We start from the raw sequence: 21,451 nt of genomic DNA, 5'->3' as shown, positions 1-21,451 counted from the left end.
ATTGGGTCCCATGAATGCATGAATGCCTTGGGTAGTTCCCTTTGCTCTCATTACAAATAAACATGGATTCTCTCTAAGGAAATTCTTAGATTTCAGAGGGAACAAATCCATCTCTATATTTTCAAACTTTTCCAAATAATTAAATGGAAGAACACTCTGAACTCATTCTATGAGACTAACTTATCCTCCTTATACCTAAATCAAAATAAAATTAATGAATTAGCAATATGAGTATAAAAGGTTTAAGGGATTTGGAAAAAACACATAAGATAATTTTTAAGATCTTGAGGAAGAGTTAACTTTATTAATGAGTAAAATTATAACCTAGAGAAGAAAATGTATGTCTTAAATTTCTATGTATCATAGAACAATCATGAGATGACAAATTACATACTGAGACAATATAATCAAAAACCACTTAACCCAGCACAAAACTAAGTGAAAAACTTGAGGAGGATCCAGTTCAAATATATTCAAAAACAATTTAACATGATTTTGTTATTATTTGTAAACTATTTAAATATACTAAAATCCCACAATTAAGGGAATAAAAAGACGTTTTTGTACATATTCCTTTTTAAAGTAATCTGACAATTAAATACAATAAAAATTACATAAAATATCTGGCTTCTGATGGCTCATTCCTATAATTCTGGATACACAGGTAGCTGAAATCTGGTGATCATGATTCAAAGACAGCCCCACGCAAGAGAGGTAACAAGACTCTTAGCTCCAATCATCTACCAAAAAGTCAGAAGTGAAGCATAAGAAATAAGAATATCAGCCTTGAGTAAAATAACTAAGAAATAGCCCCGAGATACTGAGTTCAAGCCACAGTACCAACACACATAAAAAAAAAGTTATAAAAAATAATTATAGGGGCCGGGAGTTTGGCCTAGTGGTAGAGTGCTTTTCCTAGCATGCACGAAGACCTGGGTTCAATTTCTCGGTACCACATACACAGCAAAAAGCCAGGAGTGGTGCTGTGGCTCAAGTGGTAGAGCCTTAGCCTTGAGAAAATCCAGGGGCAGTGCTCAAGCCCTGAGCCTAAGCCCAGGACTGGAAAAGAAAATAATTATTATTATTATATGATTATAGCAGGAGTCCTTAAATAAGTTATAGTATCTCATAGGACAATATTAGGAAGCATTGAAAACTAATGATATGGATCAATTATAGCTTCTTAATGTTGAGTGAAAGAAATAAATTGCAGGAAACTACCCATTAGGTAATTACACATTAATACTCTTCTATAAAGTAGCAACACTTATACAATATATTATTTAGGAATACTTACAGATGTAATGAAATTTTAAGTCAAGGAGATACTTTCTAGTTTATGTGTATATTACATATTGTATAAAAGAATATTAGATAAAATATTGTTAAATATGTAGTCATTGATATGTGATTTACAATAGATTTTTATTTTAAATATTGAAAACAAAATCTTTAATATTATTGAAAGTGAATTTTGTTTGTTTCACTGTTTTCACTGTACTGGGATTTGAACACAGAGCTTTTTTGCATGCGAGGCAGGTAATTGATCATATGAGTTACACCCTCATCCCTTTTTACTCTTGTTATTTTCCCAGTCATGTTTCACTTTTTACTGGGTCCATGATCCTCCAATATATGTTTCCTGTAAGATCTATCTATCTATCTATCTATCTATCTATCTATCTATCTATCTATATGTATGTATGTATATGTGATGTCAAGTATGTAATACCACAGAAGCTTCTAATGGGTTGAAATGGAATACAGTCTTGCAACCATTTTGCCAAGGCTGACCTCAACTTCAGTCTTCCCAATCTAGCTTCCTTAGTAGCTAGGTCTAAATGTGTGAGCTACCATACCTAGCTTCAGGAGACTATGTTAAGTCTAGAAAGGAAAAAGGGGATGGGAATACATCTACGTATATTGTAGCCAAACAGTAAATGAAAAATATAATCTGAGTTATAACATTAAAATATAGGTTAGTATTGTGTTCCAAAGGCCTTTGTTATTTGAGACATTACAGATGTCTGTGTGTTCCTCACCATCAAAGTATAATAGGAATATTTGCACACCATATTCTGGGCATGTTTAGTTCTTTCTTCCCTTCCTGTGAAGTTTCTGAACCTACTTCCATACAAGTAGATTTTAGCATGATGTTCCTTTTTGTTTGAAATTATGTCTTTGCAGTCAAAATGTGAGCTCCACTAAAAAGTATTTGTTCCTAAAAAGTGTGTCACTTCTATTTTTCACAAGATACTCTGACACTTGAAAAAAATAATCCAATAGATTCTGTAACTGTAGACATTCTTTTGAAATATAAAATAGTGATCCTTGGAGCTGTAAAGGTTAATGTTATAAAACAGACACTTTTTGACTGCTTTTACATGTCCTTTCTTTATTTGCACTGAATCCTTATATTATTTCATCATTTCAACTTAATGTAAAGTAAAACATTCATAAGACTGCTACTGAGCTCACATTCTGATATAAGTGAATTTTTATTCTAACAGTTATTAATTAGATCACTAATAATTGTTTAGCCACTAAATGTCTTAATTTCTGTTCAAATAAATTTCTTTTGGGGGAAAAGAAGAGATGATGTTTGATAAACTCTATTAGTGCAACTTTATGTAAGAAGTGGAAATACATATCTTTCAAGGGCTTTTGAGTAAGAACATATTCATCATTTACCTTGTCACAAAGAGAACAGAGCAAAAAATTACAGGAGTTTAGATTTCACCATCTCAAAGTAGCTATTTTTATATTTTTTATATTTTCTACTTCTTCTGGATGGTTATTTCCATATGGCTTCCTTATAAATTGACCTGTTATTAATAAATGAGGACTGATGTGTAATTACATCAGTGATTCATCTGTGAACCACCCTGGATTATTTTACATGGAAGCATCTGGTTCCCATGTGTACAGTCTTTTTTCTGAGCTGATTGGCATCTGTATTCTTCTAATAAAGTCCTAGTTGTACAGATGGGAGCCGTTGACTTTCTATACAGAAATATTTTTATAGCTACATGAGAAAAATCCTTATATCAACCTTTCCATTCTTCCTGAATATGAACATTCTACTCTCTCTCTCTCTCTCTCTCTCTCTCTCTCTCTCTCTCTCTCTCTCTCTCTCTCTCTCTGTCTCTCTCTCTCTCTCTCTGTCTCTCTCTCTCTCGCACACACACACAGATACACCAGAGACACACATGTACACACAAACACACCTACTTTACCCTAGAAGATAACGTAAATATTTCATGCAATCTATTTCAATCATTAAACATATATGTGCAGGCATTTTATCTTTTTTCTATGTTTGCCTGCACCATGGCATCTGTTTTAGATTGTAAGCTCAAAGAAGGTGGTAACGATGTCAAATTTCATATTATGCAGACAGTGTCCAGAAAATCATAATTCCCTTTCGTGGATACACCACACAGTTGTCAATTAAGATTGTGATTTTAATGATGTTGGGAAAGCATGAGAAAAATAGCCTTTATAATTTGACTTTAAATCTTTTGTACTGTAAGAGGTATTTGTTGTGCGTGGCCCTGCTTTCAAGTTCACAGATGATAATTATCTAGATGCAAGTTTTGAGCAGAATCCATTTATGTTAGAATAATTCTCTAGTGATTTGTGAATTAAGGTTTTTAAAGAGACCAACTTCAAGGCATTCTTCATGAGAGACATTGCATTTGAGTTGAGATACACAAAATAGATAAAATTCCTTGCACCATAATAAATTCCATGCATCATAATACATAATAATGAAAGGAGAGACATTTGAGTATTCAATGCATTATAATAAATTTCATGCATCGTAATATGAAAGGAAAGACATTTGGGGAATAAGAAAAGAAATAATTCAAGGGCATGGAGGAGGCAGGAAGACCTAGGTTCAAGTAGTTCTTCGACAATTTATTAATTGAGAGGCCTTGATGATTCACTTCTCTTTAATTCTCATATGGTAAAATAAAAATTGTGATAACTTAAAATTATTGTGATAAATGCATAGATACAGAACTTAATACAGTGCTTGATACAAGAACACTTTGTACATGCTATGAAAGGTATATGAAGTATTATTGACATTGAATAATATTGAATATTGAACAACAACTACAAAAACCATAATAGCAGAGAAGATAGAAAAGAATGAAGGGATGGATAGAGAAAAGGAGGAAACTAATGAAGATACTCCAAGCCATATGCAAAGATCTGAATATCAAAATTTCTAGTTGGAGATGTTTACAAAGGAAAGCATAAAAGCTATTTTCACTCTTAAGTTTCTCTTCTGTTACAGGTGTAGGGGTCTAACATCAAAGTATAATTGCGCATACTTTAAAAAATAATATGAGAGCGAAGTATGAGGGCATGCACCTATAATCCTGTCTAATGGGGAGGATCTTGAGCACAGACTGTTAGTATTAGCAGTTAGTATACCCTTTCTCACAATTAAACAAAATAAAAGGTCTTGGAGCTTGTCCATGACTGGGAGAGTGCAGTGCTTGTCCTATAGGCAAAGGCAATGTTAATCCCCAGAGCCACCCACACAAACAAAAATTTAAAAACTCAATATAAAATACACACACACACACACACACACACACACACACACACACACACACACATATATATATATATATATATATATATATATATATATATATATATATATATTTGCTAGACCTGGGCTTGAACTCAGGGCCTGAGCATTATCCTTGGACTTTCTTTTTTTTCATATATTTTTATTGTAATTAATAGAAGGGTTACATTATATTTGCCAGATAGAAGGTGCATTGATTCACATACATTGATACCCTTTCTCATGTCTTGGTCCCCATTTCCCTCACCCCCACCTCCACCCCTCATCTTGTTTTCTCCCCTTCCCTATCCAATATCAAAAAATCAAATATAAATATATCCAATATATCAGATAACAAAGTGAGATACTGTAACAATATGAGATAAACCAAGGGACAGTAAAAGAGATGAGAGATAACTCTTATTATATGGCTTTTGTTTCTATATCCTAGAGGTCCTTTCATTTAGCATCATACTGTATGGCCTTTTATATCTAGGTTTTGTTCTATTGCAAATCTCTGCTAGGAGAGCCCAAGGTTTCTACTGATTATGACAAATGAGGGAAACCATTGAGCCTATGTTCCTTTGGGTTTGGCTTACTTCACTTAATATGATTTTTTCTAAGTCTTTCCATTTCCTGACAAATGGGGTGATGTCATTCCTTCTGACAGCAGCATAGAATTTCATTGTGTACAAATACCACATCAACTGAAGGACATCTAGGTTGGTTCCATATCTTTGCTATGGTAAATAGTGCTGCAATGAACATCTTTGTGCTAGTGGATTTAGTATGTGACTTTCTTAAGGCTAGAGCTCTACCACTTGAGCCTCAGTACCACTTCCAGCTTTTTTTCTATGTATGTGGTACTAAGGAATCAAACCCGGGTCTTCATGCATGCCAGGCAAGCACTCTACCACGAGGCCAAACTCCTGGCCCAATATACAATATTTGTTTTATATATAAGCTCCCTTTGTTCTTCAGACCATTTGTTTACCTTTATACTGGTCAGAAGTTTTGACAGGTCTTACTATTTCTGAATTATACCTGCATGCCTTATTTCCAAATCAATAAAAGACAATGACTTAATGTGTAAGAAAGAATGTGTGGCCCATTCACTCACACAAGTAGATGTAAAACACTTATTATCCATAACTGATCAAGATGACCTAATCTAAATTCCATAGGAAAAATGAATGAAGGTTCCACTATGTGTATAATATCTATAAGCCTTACATATGATGTGTAGTATCAGAATATTTTATGACTGTCAAGCAAGAAAGGTCAGAAGTCATGGGGATGAGGACATAGAAGTCTTCAAAAAAGCTTAATTTTTAGTCACTTTTTTGTTAAAGTGATGAAATGTTTTATTAAATACTTTCTTCATCCCACCAATACTTACCTTTAACTCGGCACAGGAAGAAAAGCACATATCCTGATAAAATTTAACGTGTTCAAAAACATCAGTTCTTAGTTCAAAGGAACTGTGCCAATTTCTGAAATAAGCAATGATTCTGAACTGTAGACTCTGTTCTAAAGTCGCTTCCAAGAAATGCAGAACTAAAACATGTTTGACACTGCTCCCATTGGGACTTGTTTTTGTATACCTTTCCCTGGAAGGTAGGTAGACACAGAAGAAGCAATGTCCTATGCTTTAGAGTCTGCATCAGAAGCAGTCTTACGCTTGGAGCCTAAATATTATACTTTAGAAATCTGGCTACTGGAGGCTGACATGTTTTAAGGAAGCCAAACCATTTCTCTCCAAAAGGCAGCTCTACCTTTTGAGCAGCAGGTATAAGTAAATAGGTATCAGATGGCTTCCAGCCTTTGTGTCACTCACCGTTTTCTAATATTTGTAGTAAAGACTTGGACATCATGGAAATAAATAAAACATCCCTCCCCTATCCAAATTGCTAACTCACGGAAACAAGAGCATAATAAAATGGTATTTGTTGCATGTAAAGTTTCAAATGGCTTATTAATTACACAAATACCTATTTGATTTAGGATTTACCTTGGACAATTATTTGATAATGAATGTCTCTCCTGGAAAATTTATATGGAAGAGTTATAGTAGTGAAATTGAAATTTGTCTTTGAATGATGCATTAAGAGCCTACTGAGTAAATGGCAAAAAAAGCAAAGAAAACTAGGTTGGAAAGTATGGAAAGTCAGATAGGGTGTGTTTCAAGCAAGAAAAGCAGTTTGGCATAAAAGAACATCGGATAGGTAGGAATAAAATTATAGACATGATGTTAAAAATTATGTAATAATTTTTCATTATGCCAAGAGAATTTCAACTGAAGCCTTGTAGGAAGAGAACTTAATAATCAGGTTTATCTTGGAGAAAGACAATTTTTGTAGTAGCAGCATGGGAAATGAATTAAGAGCCAGTCATGTCCATATACATATAAGCCAAGATACTTAAAAGATAGAAGTAGGAGGATCACAGTCCTAGGCTGATTTGAGCAAAAGCACAAAGCCACTTGAGCAAAAAGCAAATGCCCAGGGCTGAGGCTGTAACCAAAGTGGTAGAGCATCCCTAAAAAAAAAATTATGAGAAAGAAAAGAAGAAAAATGGCCTCAAAGAGAAAGAAAAGAAAAAATAGATTAACAGTTTAATAATTATTTCTTACTTTTTATATGAAAATAAAATCTACCAGATATCAATGATTATTAGAACTGATAATTCACTTATTAAAGGAACAACTGAATGCTTCAGCTAAACCTGCATTTTTACAAATTGAACCACACTACCTTTTACAAAGCATTGATTTTAGTATTTCTGAATGACATGCAGTGCTTCCTCCTCTAAGAATTTCAGAGAATACTTTTAAGAACTTCATTTTCAATTTTTCTTTTAAGCTGAATACTTAAAGAAATGATAACCCATTGTATTGCTTAATATAGTAATTAATACTCATGCTATACTTAATAAAGCCTCCTTAAAACAAATATTAGTTCCATGTAAAATCTTGAAAAAATGGTAATCCAGATTTTAGTAAGAAAATGTACATAATATGGTTAGTTGATGTAGTTATGTAAACATACCAAAACTGTATTCAAGATCTTCCTGTATGAATTTGACATTTAAATAATACTTTAGATTATTTCATGTATTCCAAGCATTAAACCAGACATTTAACTTGAGATTACTTCATGTATTTCAGGTGTTAAAGCAGAAAATTAATAGACACAAATTTTTATTGGAATCATGATACTGTTCATATGAAAGACCTTTCAAAAATGTCAGCCCAGATTCTCAAATTTTGACCAAATAGATTACATGCTTCATAGTTTGTACATCATATACACAATGAAACACTGTTCACTGTCCAGTGTAGCAATCAGTTTTAAAAGCCTATGCCCCCCTAAACACCTTGCCTTTATCTAGAGTTTTGTTATATTTTAAACATCAGCTGGAAATCCTAATGTTTTGAACTCAACATCAAAGGCTACAGTATTTTATAGTTTTTTAGCAGCATAGAATTCCATTGTGTATAAACATCACATCTTGTTGATCCACTCATCAACTGAGGGGCATCTGGGTTGGTTCCATATCTTTGCTATGAAAAATAGTTCTGCAATGAACATCGTTGTGCTAGTGGATTTAGTATGTCCTTGTTTCTGGATGATTGGGTAAATGCCAAGTAGTGGAATTGCTGGGTCATAGGGGAGCTCTATGTTTAAGTCTTTTGAGGAACTGCCATACTGTTTTCCATAGTGGTTGAACGAGTTTGCATTCCTACCAACAGTGTAGTAGTGATCCCTCCTGGCCACATCCCCTCCAGCATCTGTTGTTATTAGATTTCTTGATCCTGGCCATTCTAACTGGAGTTAGATGGAATCTTAGAGTTGTTTTGATTTGCATTTCTTTTATGACCAGCGATGTTGAGTATTTCTTCATGTGTTTATAGGCCATTCTTATTTCTTCTTCAGAGAAGACTCATTTTAAGTCTGTGGCCTATCTTTTAATGGTTATTTCTTTGGAGATTAATTTGGGAGTGATCCAGTTTTTTGAGCTGTTGATATATTTTAGATATGAGGCCCTTGTCTGTTGTATGGTTAGTGATGATATTCTTCCACTCTGTAAGCTTTCTAGTTAATTTGCTAGCTATGTCCTTTGCCATACAGAATCTTTGCAGTTTAATGCAATCCCACTTATCCAGACTTTCTCTGATTTGTTGGGTTTCTTGGTCCTTATTAAGAAAGTTTTGACCTGTGCCAAGGAAACCTAGTTTATCTCCTATTCTTTCTTGTAAATTTTTCAGTGTATGTGCTTTTACCTTGAGGTCTTTGATCCATTTGGAGTTAATTTTGGTACATGGTGACAAAGAAGGAACCAACTTTCGTTTTCTGCAGGTGCTTAACCAGTTCTGCCAGCACCACTTGTTGAAGAGGCTGTCTTTCTTCCATTCTGGTTTTTGGCTCCCTGTTCAAAGATTAGGTGGCCATAGGTCTTTGGTTTAATATCTGGGTCCTCAGTTCTGTTCCATTGGTCCTCAGGCCTGTTCTTGTGCCAGTACCAAGGTGTTTTGATAATTATAGCTCTGTAATAGGGTCTAAAGTTTGGTATTGAAATTCCTCCTGTGCTGTTCTTTCTCTGCAAGCATCTTACATATGCCCTGCCCCCTTCCAACCAGCTAGCTTTGTTTCTGTTGGTTTTGTTGTGGCTTTTGTGTTTGTTTGTTTGTGTTTAGCTCTGGACCTTGTGTATCCTGAACCTACATACCATTTGTTCTTTACTAAGATTTTCTGAAATAAATTTAGCTGGTAGGTTAGCTTAACAACTGAATTATAATAATGTTAAATTTGGAATGGGAATAATGCCCTTCTCCCAAAGTCTAAATCTTAATCCCTACAGTCTAAGAATTGGTTAGACTACATGAAAAGAAAAAAATAAAGGGTTAACAAATAAGATGAATTTAAAATAGTGTGATTATTCTGGATTATCCAGTTAGGGTGTAATCACAAAATAATTACATAGGTTTTTAAATGACAGAGATAAAAAGAAAATGAGAAAGAGGAAGTGGAAAAGCAGGGCATGCAGAGTGGGAGTGAGAAGTAAGGACACCTGATCTTACTGGATTTGAAGATAGGAAAAGAGAAGTTTCTAAGGAGCTGGGAAATCAGGAAACAGCTTCTCTACTAGAGCCTCGCCAATCCTTGATTTTAGCCCCATGAGACGTCTGTCAGCCTTCTGGCCTCCAGAACTATATGATGATCCATTTTGTAGTAATTTGTTGCAGCCGCCACAGGAAAGTGAAACAGCTGGTTCCACACTGTGGGGAAGCCATAATTGTTGGCCCCAGGTTTCTTGTCACTAATCTCCATGACTATTTCTTTCTGCCCATGTGCTTTCTTCTTTTTTTTTTTAAATGGAGCTAGCTAAATGTGAATCTCTACATTTGTTTTCCTTTGTTTAGATCTCCCTTCTTCATTTCACATCACTAAGTTTTGGGATTTGGGCTGGTAGATGTCTTCTCCAGAGGCAAATAATACTACAGCCTGTTCCAGGGAACACCAGTTACTTGGGATGGTGATGATTGAGGATTTTAAGAAAAGAAACACCAAATGCTAAGTTCATTTGGAAAAAACTTATGTTGAACACACTTTTTGTTTTCTTAAATCACTTAAAAAATATAATTTATATGTTTTGAACATATAAATTCATTCATTCAACAATTTAGGAAAATATCCAGCAAACGTTATCCCTATTTTTCATCTCAAGGATGTACCATTATCATTTGTATATTCTTCCAGATCTCTTCTACACATACAAATGTATGTGAATATATGTATATGTGTATGTATCTAAGTGTGCATATGTATGTATTCTCTGAATGAATATATGTATACATTCATATGCACCTATATACATGTGTGTACTATGTATGTCTACACACCTTCACATATGTGTGCAATGTATATCACTATACACTTTTTTGCAATATGCTTTTAGTGTAACTTTACCTAAAAGTTTACATAGCAAGCATATTTATAGAAGCACTTTTGCTAATTTTGTATATATAGTATGGAAATAAAATAATTAAAGGAAAGCCAGTACTTTGCAAATACGTTGTATCAAGTATCTCGTTTTTCAAAAAAAATAGTTCACAAAACTATTTTTGGGACATGTTGCACACATTTAAGCTATCTTCTGGAGAACAGAGAAAATCCTCTGGAATATAAATACAAATCATGTGCTTATGTAGTGAGATGAGAGAGGGGGGGGGAGGAGGGGGGAATCTATGCTAATACTCAACTTACATTCCTGCCTATTTCCATATTAATTGATGCTTGGCTTGGACAAGTTAACTTTATTCAGTGTTGTTGAGTGCTATCTACATTAAATTAAGTACAGTCCTTCACCCCCCAACAAGAAAGTTATACATCAGTGAGAGAGGCTTCATGAAAACAGTAAACTCACAGATCACCTGCCCTGTCTTAAAACTATGTAGAACAACTGTCCAACAAGCTGACAGTTTCCTACTTTTATAGGCATAGACAAATAATCAACTGCATCATGTACACTATTTCAGAACTTAATAATGGATGACATTGTTCAAAGAGAAAGTACTTCTTACATGACTCATGACATATAAGTGTAGCCCCTCTGTATTATCACCTTTATAATAACAATAAAAACTTTAAAAAGTAATGTCATAATAGATATAAAGCAAAAGGGATGATATTGTAAGGTATTTTACATACTGATTTTCTTAAACATAATGCATTATCAGGACAATGCTATTGATTTGGATAAAGTAAAGCAAGACAGAAAATCTTCTAAATTATTATGAAATTTCTGCATAACTAATTGACATCCTTGTGGCTAGTGGTTATAGCTATATTTATCTTACAGGTTAATTTAATAATCCAATTATATAGAACTAGAAAATCTTTATTATTATTTTGGTGCCAGACTTGGTGCTTGAACTCAAGGCCTAAGTGCTTTCCTTGAGATTTTGGGCTTGAGATTAGTGCTCTGCCATCTGAGACATCTTATCTGAAGATAAGAGTCTCACAGCATTTGAAAGGGGGCCATGAGTTGGCCTAGTGGTGGAGTGCTTGCCTAGCGTGCATGAAGACCCGGGTTCAATTCCTCGGTACAGCATACATAGAAAAAAGCCAGAAGTGGTGCTGTGGCTCAAGTGGTAGAACTCTAGCCTTGAGAAAAATCCAAGGACAGTGCTCAGTCCCTGAGCCCAAGCCCAGGACTGGCAAAAAAAAAAAAAAAAAAAAAAGAATTAATTGAAAGGAACTAAAGCAGTTTCGTTTATTTGCCACTTTGGTTGCCAGAAAGAGTCAGCTTCTCCTCTTTCATTTTTTCAGGCCAGTGCAATGACGTGTAGTTCCACTGAATTCCAGACAATGTGCAACAGTGGTTTTATGGGATTCTGATGGCTTCAGTCTGTTAATTTATTTAGGAGGTGCTTCTGGATTTTTATAAGGTCAACTCAAAACTTGTAGACTATTTTCCCATTTGGTTTTGAAAGTCATCGTTTGATTTGAAAATACACTGGTACTTTAGTGCTATCAAATGTTTGTCTATTGCTTAAAACTTTTATTTAAAAGGCATTTCTATAATTGAATTTATTTCAGTGTGTTTTCAGATTCAGCCATTAAAGTTGTATCAAGATTTAGTATTTGAGCAGTAAGAGGAAGTAGCACAAATTGTGTGAAATTGTGAGCATAGAAAATAAAAAGAATCCTTACCTTCCGTTATAGAACTCCCCAGTGATTATCTTCATCTTCCTTTTTCAATTTCTCTTCATTTATTTCTCACTTCAGTTTCATTCCCTAAAATTTTAAGCCCCATAATTTATCTTCTCTGGGCTGACTCTTGAAGTCATTCATTTGCCTTTAGTGACCAAGAAATGGAGTACTAACTACTGTCTCTCTTAATATGATAGGCATTTGGTTGCTTAATAGGACATATCAAAGATACTGATTTGCCTGGGTATTTTTGAGTTTGTTTTTTCTTTGTTATTGTGGGGAAGGCTGTGATGAGGTCCTTTTGATGAAGATTTGATTGGATGCATTAGACGTGTGTGTGTGTGTGTGTGTGTGTGTGTGTGTGTGTGTGTGTGTGTGTACATGCATGCACCAATCTTGGAGCCTGAATTCAGGACCTAGGCCCTTTCCCTAAGCTCTTGTTCTCAAGGCTAACTACCACTTGAGCTATAGCTCTGCTTCCAGCTATTTGTGGTTAATTTAAGATAAGAGTTTCCTGCTCAGGCTGGTTTTGAAATATGATGGTCAGATCTCAGCCTCCTTGGTAGCTAGAATTTTAGACATAAACCACTGGTACCTGGCAGATTTTTTTTTGAGAGAGTATGTATTATATAGGCCAGACTCTTATACTTCCAATCCTTTGGCTCAGTCTCCAAAGTTCTGGGAATATAGCAGTATACCAATAAGACTGGCTGATATTTTATTAATACTAAGTAAGGGCCAGGTGCTGGTGACTCATGTCTATGCTCTAGCTACTCAGGAGGCTGAGATTTTGAGTATTATTGTTGGATGTCAATCAGGGCATGAAAATCCATGAGATGCTTATCACCAGTTAATCACCAAAAGAACAGAAAGTGGGGTATGGTTCAGGAGTAGTACTCCAGTCTTGAGTGGAATAGCTAAGGGATAAGAATCAGGCACTGGGTTCCATTTCCATAACTGGCACAATAATGACAACAATAATACATGTCTATATCCCAGCTATTGTTCAGAATTCTCACATCGTATTTTCTTTGCCGTACTTCTCATTTTTATTCCCTTCTGCATATCTGTGCTTTACTCCAAATCCAAAGAAAAAGCAGAAATGTAGTTGCAGATGCTGGGCAAGATAGCAAATCAAAGGTATCCTTACATTTGTGTGTGCACACACACACGCTCCACACAGGTCGTGGGATTTGAACTCAGGGACTAGGTACTCTCTCGCTCTCTCTCTCTCTCTGAGGTTTTCTATTGTTGTTTTGTTTTATTCTTTGCTCAAGGCTAGCATTACCCCACCTAAGCCACAGTGCCACTTCTGATTTTTCTTTTGTTGATTAATGGAAGAGAAGTCTCACAGTTTCCTGTCTGGACTGGCTTTGGAGTATGATCCTCAGATTTCAGCATCTTGAATAACTAGGATTATAGGTATGAGCCACCTATACAAACCTGTGTTTTTATTTGCACATATGAGAAACAGCTGTATCAGAATTACCAGTAACGACAGATTAACAGGAGTTGAACACTAGGTACACTTATACTGTGACTACTACAATCAAAGCGTTTAAGACTTTGTTCTTCCCCAAAGAAAATATTGTCTTTGTTGATTATAATTCACTAGAATTATCCTGACTTTCTGATAATTTGTGAGTGAAGTAATATACTCAGTGTGTTTTCAGATTCAGCTGTTAAAGTTATATCGATTTAATATTTGAGCAGTAAGAGGAAGTAGTGCAAATTGTGAGCACAGAAAATAAAAAGAATCCTTGCCTCTGTTTCAGAACTCCCCAGTGATTATCTTCCTCTGTCCTTTTCAATTTCTCTTTATCTATTTCCCACTTTCTTTATATTCCCTGAAATTTTAATCTCCATAATTTATCTTCTCTGGGCTGGCTCTTGAAGCCATTCATTTGCCTTTAATGACCAAGTGATAGAGTACTAACTACCGTCTCTCTAACTACACCCAATGTCTTCCCTCAGCTCAAAATCAACCCTTACTAATATTTTAGACTCATTCATTATGTCTAAATCTGAACTCTTTATGACTAATACTCAACCTGCTTTCTTCCATATTATCATCTTCATCATAACCACAGTTACAAGACCTAGAAATATAAACACATGGTCATAGATAACTTTTCTTAAAAATACAAACCATTTTCTTCTGAAATAGATAAAATCTAGAACTGTTATGTATAAACATACACGGGTTTATTAATACATACCAGACACACACATACATACACATATATATATACATACACACATACTGTTGTTCAAAGATTAACATTACCTCATTTTGCGTGTTTTTCAATGCTAACTAGTCTTACTGTGTGCATTGATTTGAGCATTGCTCTTTGGCTCAACCATTGTTTGAAAATGGAGTCTTCTAGGTGCCATTTTTCTTGTGCAAAGACACAAGTTTTCACTATAATCAACAGTATCCCTAAGACTGTACATATCTCCTAAATACACATACAAATATTTCTCCTAGCACCTATCCATGTGGTTTTCTAAAGTGGTTTATTTCCACTAGCAATATTTAATCTAATTATTTGCATGATTTGAAACATCGGTATTGTTAAAACCCTTATATAAAAAAATTAAATTTTGTTAAAAACTACTTTAATTTTTTAATGTGGCATAAACTATTTCACAATGGATTTAATCACTAATAAAACAAATTAAATATCATTTTCTTATTTACCACCATTGTCCTTTCTTTGGCACATGTTTCTCAATTATGCTGGATGTCTTACAATTATTTGTGGTCCTTTTCTGTGTACCAACTTTTTCTTAGTAGTACATACTGCAGTACTTTTTCTCAGAATATGATGTGCCTTATCTTTACAGTATCCATACAGAAAAGAAGCAATTCTTTTTTTCCTTTTTTCCTTTCTTTTCTAAGACAAAGTAAGCAACAAGATTTTATTTGAGAAACTTGCAAACAGTCAGGATGGAAAGGCTCATCACCTCCTGGGGAGGGAGGCATAGCCTGGCATGCCCAGCTTGAAGTATAATGTTTCCATAGATTTACTGTGAACAGAAAGACATATGGGCACATATCCCCTTTTAAAGTAGTATTTTATTTTTCATGTGATAGAATGTATCCACCTTAAGGGCTTTTCATTCTGACTGAAACAAACTTCCTCATCTCCAAATAATGATGGCATTTGCTTTTACTATCTTTTAGAATCTTTAGTGATTTGCCTTTCTGGTGTAAGTGTTTTATTCACCTGGAATTTAAATGTGCGTATATTGCCTTAAAATGAAACATGGTGCATCATTTTTACCCAGGTGAAAATAGGTTAGGGTATATAAAATGGCTTTTATTTCAGCATCACTGTTTGTGTCAAAAGTCAAATGAGCAAAGACCATGCTTTTTATTTTCTTTTTGTTTGTTTTTCTTTCGGTCATGGGGCTTGAACTCTGGGGTCTAGGCACTATCCCTGAGCTCTTACAGCTCAAGGCTGCCGCCCTACCCCATGAGCCATTGCCCATTTTTTAGTGATTAATTGGAGATGATCACGTTCTTTAGTGCTCGGGCTGGCTTTAAATCTCCATCCTCAGATCTCAGCCTCCTAAGTAGCTATAATTATGGACATGAGCCATCACGCTAGGAGAACATGTATTTTAAAATGTCATGATCTTACCAATCATTACACATTTTTATGGCTCTCTGAATTTGGTCTGGTTGACACATTTCAGTCATATTCTTAGAAGATGTTCCAAAATATAAGCAATTCACTCCAAATTACACTAATGCTTCTCATTTGAAAAGATAACTTTTCCAGCTGTAGTGATACTATGCTGAAGTTGGCTAAGAAAATGTCTTTACCAAAATATCTGAAAATATAATTTTAAAAGATTTTGGTAATTTGACTTCCCAAAAGTTAATAAAGAAGTCATTCACTCTTGGGGCCTGGAGTTTATTTAGCTTAGTGGTAGAGTGCTTGCCTAGCATGCATGAAGACCTAGGTTCGATTCTTCGGTACCACATACATAGAAAAAAGCCAGAAATGATGCTGTGACTCAAGTGGTAGAGCTCTAGCCTTGAGAAAGCCCAAGGACAGTGCTCAGGCCCTGAAGTTCAAGGCCCAGGACTGGCAAAAAAAAAAAGGAAGTCATTCACTGTTGACATTTTGGAGAAACTCTCTGGATGGAATTTTTCTTTTGATCCAAACTCTGTCTCTGTCTGTCTGTCTGTCTATCTATCTATCTATCTATCTATCTATCTATCTATCTATCTATCTACATATATATATATATAGTTCATTGGACATTAGTATAATTTTTATTTAAGTTTGTGTGTGTGTGTGTTCATTCGCTGTGAAGTTAAAGAAATAGAACATGAAACTCTCCTACATGGTTTTATTCAGAGCATAAGCCAGCTTTTAGAACTTCTATTTTATTCTTTTAATTTGGAGAAAACAAACTTACATGCAACATTTAACTGTATATAGTTTCTTATTTTATCATTAACATTTTCTCTTTAACTCAAGTAACTCATTGTTTACTAAAGGTTTTTTGAGGACCAATATCTTTCAAAGTAGTTTGTACTCAACTATTTAAGCACAACTATCTCCAAATTCCAGGAATGAGAGAGCTCAAATCATCTATAGTAACTAAATTTTCATAAATTAAATTAAAAAAGCAAAGTACAGAAAGGTGTAGTGACCCAACCAATCTTGATGTAGTGGAGTGTTTGTAGTGATCTCCTGATTCTGGACTCAGAACTCAGAATCCCTCCTATTAAACCATGTTGCCTAGGGGAAATTATCTGAAAATCTGGGGGTGGAGGAGCATCTAAATATTGCTATCATATGTATAGTGATTTCTAAAGTGATAAGTCATTCTGTGTGAACATATTACTTTATCCCCGATCCTTCACACTAATAATTTTGGGATAAAAATACATATTTGAAAAAAATTAAAATAAAACTGGAGGCTTTCTCAGATTAAGAATCATATTATACTTACTGTATTCATATTTCCTTAACCCAATGAGTCAGTTGTTCATAGGTATATTCAAAAATTTTTGGTTATATGTCATGAGAAAGGGTATCAATGTTTGTGAAGTAATGCACCTTCTATCGTGAATAAAATGTAACCCTTCTATTAATCACAATAAAAAAAACGTAAATTTTTTTTGGTTTTATGAATAAAAATACATATTGTAATGGAGGATTTTTTTTTAGTAATTAGGTAATTTAAATGATCAGGAAAAAGAACTATCAGCCTGGATGTGAACATTTTAAGGTTTTTTTGAAAGTTTTGAATTTAATTTTATTATTAAAGAACTTACTAACATTGATTTATTACATCATATTTCAAATGTCATGTGACTAACTATAATTAAAACAGGAGGAACTTGCAAGTTTCAAATTACTTGTTTAGCTCATTTCCTATAGACTTTCATTTCAGGTTCTCTAATGAGTTTTCAGATTTTAGGTATACATGATTTTTAGGAACAAATATGTTCATGGAAAATAAAGTAAATATGCTGAGATGTGTATATATTGATATTTATTATTATATTGCATAACTTACCAATAATTCAAAAAGAGACCAACCCAAATATCAATTTAATGTACTCAAACTGAAGCTAAGATGAAAATAATGATGAATTGTTCAACGTACAAAGGTATTTTAAACTTATTGTAAGGCAAAAATATCTGGACTTGAAAGACTATAAATGCCCAAAATTGTCCCATTTTTGCTAAAAAATAGGTAATGCAAAATAAAGAAAAGATGCTTTAGCGTTCTCCTTGTAGCTTTTATGAATTTACTAAAAGTTTTACAAAAAATAATTATCATTTGTGAAAATGATTCAATTTTTGTTTTGAGAAGAGCTCCAAATGTCTTCCCTTCACTTTCAATGGATATGAAAAGTATAACAATGGTCTCCATTGACCAACTATTATTTTTACTTTATTTTTATTGTCAGTGTAATATATAGAGGGATTACAGTTATAGTCACCAGATAGTAGGCGCATTATTTCTCACACACATTGATACCCCTTCTCATGATTTTGTCCCCATTTCCCTCCCCTCACCCCCTCCCAATCATCTTGTTTTCCCCCTTTCTCTTTCCTATTTCAAATAAATAAATAAATAAATGTATATATAATATACATGGAAACAAAGTCAGATACTGTAACAATATGAGAATGACAAAAGGCGAGAAATAACATAGTGCATTAAGAACAACCATCATACAAGGTAAAGCTCTTGTTTGCATATTCTAGAGATCCTTTCATTTAGTCTCATCTTATATGACCTTATGTATCTAGGTTTTCTGTTACTGTAATACTCTGCTAGGAGAGTCCTAGTTGTGTACTAATTATTACAAATGAGGGAAACCATTGAGCCTATGTTCCTTTGGGTCTGGCTTACTTCACTTAATATGATTTTTTCCAAGTCTTTCCATTTCCTTTCAAATGGGGCCATATCATTCTTTCTGATGGCAGCATAGAATTCCATTGTGTATAAATACCACATCTTGTTGATCCAATCATCTAGTGAGGACCATCTGTGTTGGTTCCATAGCAAAGCTATGGTAAATAGTGCTGCAATGAGCTTCATTTTGCTAGTGGTTTTATTATGTGCTTGTTTCTGGACGTTTGGGTAAATGCCAAAGGAGTGGAATTGCTGTTACCAACTATTATTGAATCTTATGTGAATGTGCACTAGGAACAAGAATCAAAATGTATTTTAAGCACCTCGTGATGTTTAGGGAGATGAGATCTATAAATGTACATCAGGACAGTCTTTCTTTCATACTTGTCACTTGAGTGACATATTTTTTGTATCTGATGATGATTATGTAAAGCAAAATTTATAGATCTGTTCTTGCATAAGACACTGAAGAAAAGATTTGCAGAGCCATTTCCAAGTCTGAAATAATTCCATTCTCCCTTTCTTTTATTTTCCTGAAAGCAATTTATTACCAGGAAAAAATATGAAAAAAGGTTTTAAGTTGGCATTGAAAACTATTACAAATATAAAACAAGCTCTTATTTTTACTTTTATCAATTTGTCCTTTTGGGGGATGTGTTTCACATATTTACTCATTAGTATGATTATATATATTGTTTTTATTGTTTTATTATCAAAATAATGCATGGAGTGATTACAGATACATTTGTAAGTTAGTGAGTACATTACTTCTTGAACATTGTTGCCCTTCCCAGGTTTGTCTCCCACTTTACCTTCCCCAACCACCTCCCATGATTATATATATTGTAATTTTAACATTGCAACTCCATAGGATTGTACTTATCATCAACAATCTACTAATGCCTAGCCCCAATGCATCTCTTAAGGTTTTGTCACCTTCCCTTGACTTGCTCAGGATAAAAGAACAAATCCCAGATCTAGTGATAGCCAACCTGGCTAATTATATGCAGACAAGAGGTCAAGGAGTAGTCTTTGATGGATTCATTTCTAAAAATATTTGCAAGTAGAGGTACATAGTTTTTAAAATGCTCATCTTCTACATATATGTAATATTTTTTGGATTTTTAATTGGTTACTTTTTTCTCTGATATGAACAGAAACTCTATGTAGTTTATTCAATATTGGCAGTTAGTTATAATAGTTTCCAAATATTCTGTGGGGATTTACAAGTATTTATAGAACCTTGTTTAATCTTTAGACCAGCAGGGATGCAGACATTGCTTTGTCTGTTTTACAACTGATGCAGCAGTTAAATGACTTGACCAAAGTCAAGCCACTAGTGAGAAGTGGAGGTGACTTCGACTGTATGTGCTAACTTCAAACCTTAACCTCATTCGTCTGTATCGAGCTGCTGTGATTCTGTCTATGGCGTTGAAATTGGAAATGTAGAGGTATTACTGGATCTAACCAGTTCATCAGTTTGATTCAACCTACTCATAATTGCCTCTTTGGCTCCATCTAATTGTTCGTACTTAGCATTTGTTATTTAGGTTCTAGGGACACTCGCATGGTTTATTCAAGGACATAATTATATATTGAAAGGTTTAGTTTGATAGCCATCTTGTCCTCTTTCCATTCAGCGTATTGCTAGGATTATTGCAGTGAAGAGAATTGCTTGTTGAGGGGTCAGTCCAATTAGTTAATAACTTCAATACTGGACCTATGTAAAGTTTAGTTTACTCAATGAAAATATGTAAATCATTGCAAATTTTGACAGTTCATCCACAACTGCCCCAATAGTGAAAAGTTGTTATACTCATCTACTCATTTAATCAACTGACCACTACGGGAAATTTATGCCATCAGAACTTCCTGCTACTATGGGATTAAGATGGATGACAATAGTTAAGATTTAAGGTAGTAAAGAAAAGGTTAATCCTTTTGGAATCATTCAAAGAATGACTTCTCTCAACTTCTATCTTGGTGACAACATGATTTCAGCACAGATGATAGGATATATTATTTCCTGACCTTGACTATGACTAGAATCTCTTGAATTCCTATTAACTCATAAGAGAGAGATTAATTTTAATGCAATTGAAGGAAATAAATGTCCTTCATCTCTTTTTCCTTGTAGATAATAGCCTGGAGAGAACCAAATCTCTAAATCATAATTAAACAGAATTTAACTGTGTGTCTTCATTTGGCTGTATAAGGGACTATTTCTAATCGACAATATCTTGATTTTTCTTTTACTCTAGGCTTGACCCTTCACTGCCTGATACCTCGAAAAAGGAGCACATCTCTGCTGCAAATATGTCCTTAGAAACTTTAAGAAACAGCAGTCCAGAAGACCTCTTCGATGAGATTTAACAATCTTGGAAAATATTCTGCTGTGTACTAGACTATGACTGTTACTCACTTCTTCAAAATCAAAAAGGATTATGTCAGTTCACCAACAGTTACTATTGTAATTTATAGCTTAATTGCATCCATCCCAAGACTGTATTGTGCATGTGAAGATATGACTGGATGACAGTGGTATGCTATCTAAATCATTCCCCTTGACTATAAAGACCTGAAATCTGACACATTTATTATATTTATTCATGCATATTTGTATGTAGTAGCTGTCTTTTCCATGTCTTGCAGTTCCTTTAAGTTAATAATATTCTGACAAATGTGAGATTGCAATTTGCTGGAGGGTATGTAGAGGTTCTTTAGTTCATACATAATGATAATTAAAAAATTGTTG

At 34.2% G+C, this 21,451-nt stretch overlaps 1 protein-coding gene across 1 annotated transcript in view; it reads left to right on the top strand.

The window, feature by feature from the left end:
• The window catches only part of Xrcc4 (X-ray repair cross complementing 4), a 166,430-nt gene extending 145,227 nt beyond the window's left edge, over positions 1–21,203 (top strand). The window contains exon 8 of the mRNA XM_090331674.1: positions 20,958–21,203. Within this exon, the coding sequence (XP_090187800.1) occupies positions 20,958–21,069 (112 nt within the window). The 3' untranslated portion in view covers positions 21,070–21,203. The remainder of the gene's footprint in view (positions 1–20,957) is intronic.
• Positions 21,204–21,451: the final 248 nt, after the last annotated feature.

The sequence above is a fragment of the Megascapheus bottae genome, chromosome 4 (genome assembly GCF_031878675.1).
Source record: "Megascapheus bottae isolate mThoBot1 chromosome 4, mThoBot2.hap1, whole genome shotgun sequence".
NCBI classification, from domain to species: domain Eukaryota; kingdom Metazoa; phylum Chordata; class Mammalia; order Rodentia; family Geomyidae; genus Megascapheus; species Megascapheus bottae.
Note: the sequence above shows the minus strand (reverse complement) of the source record. Positions and strands in the feature narration are given on the sequence as shown.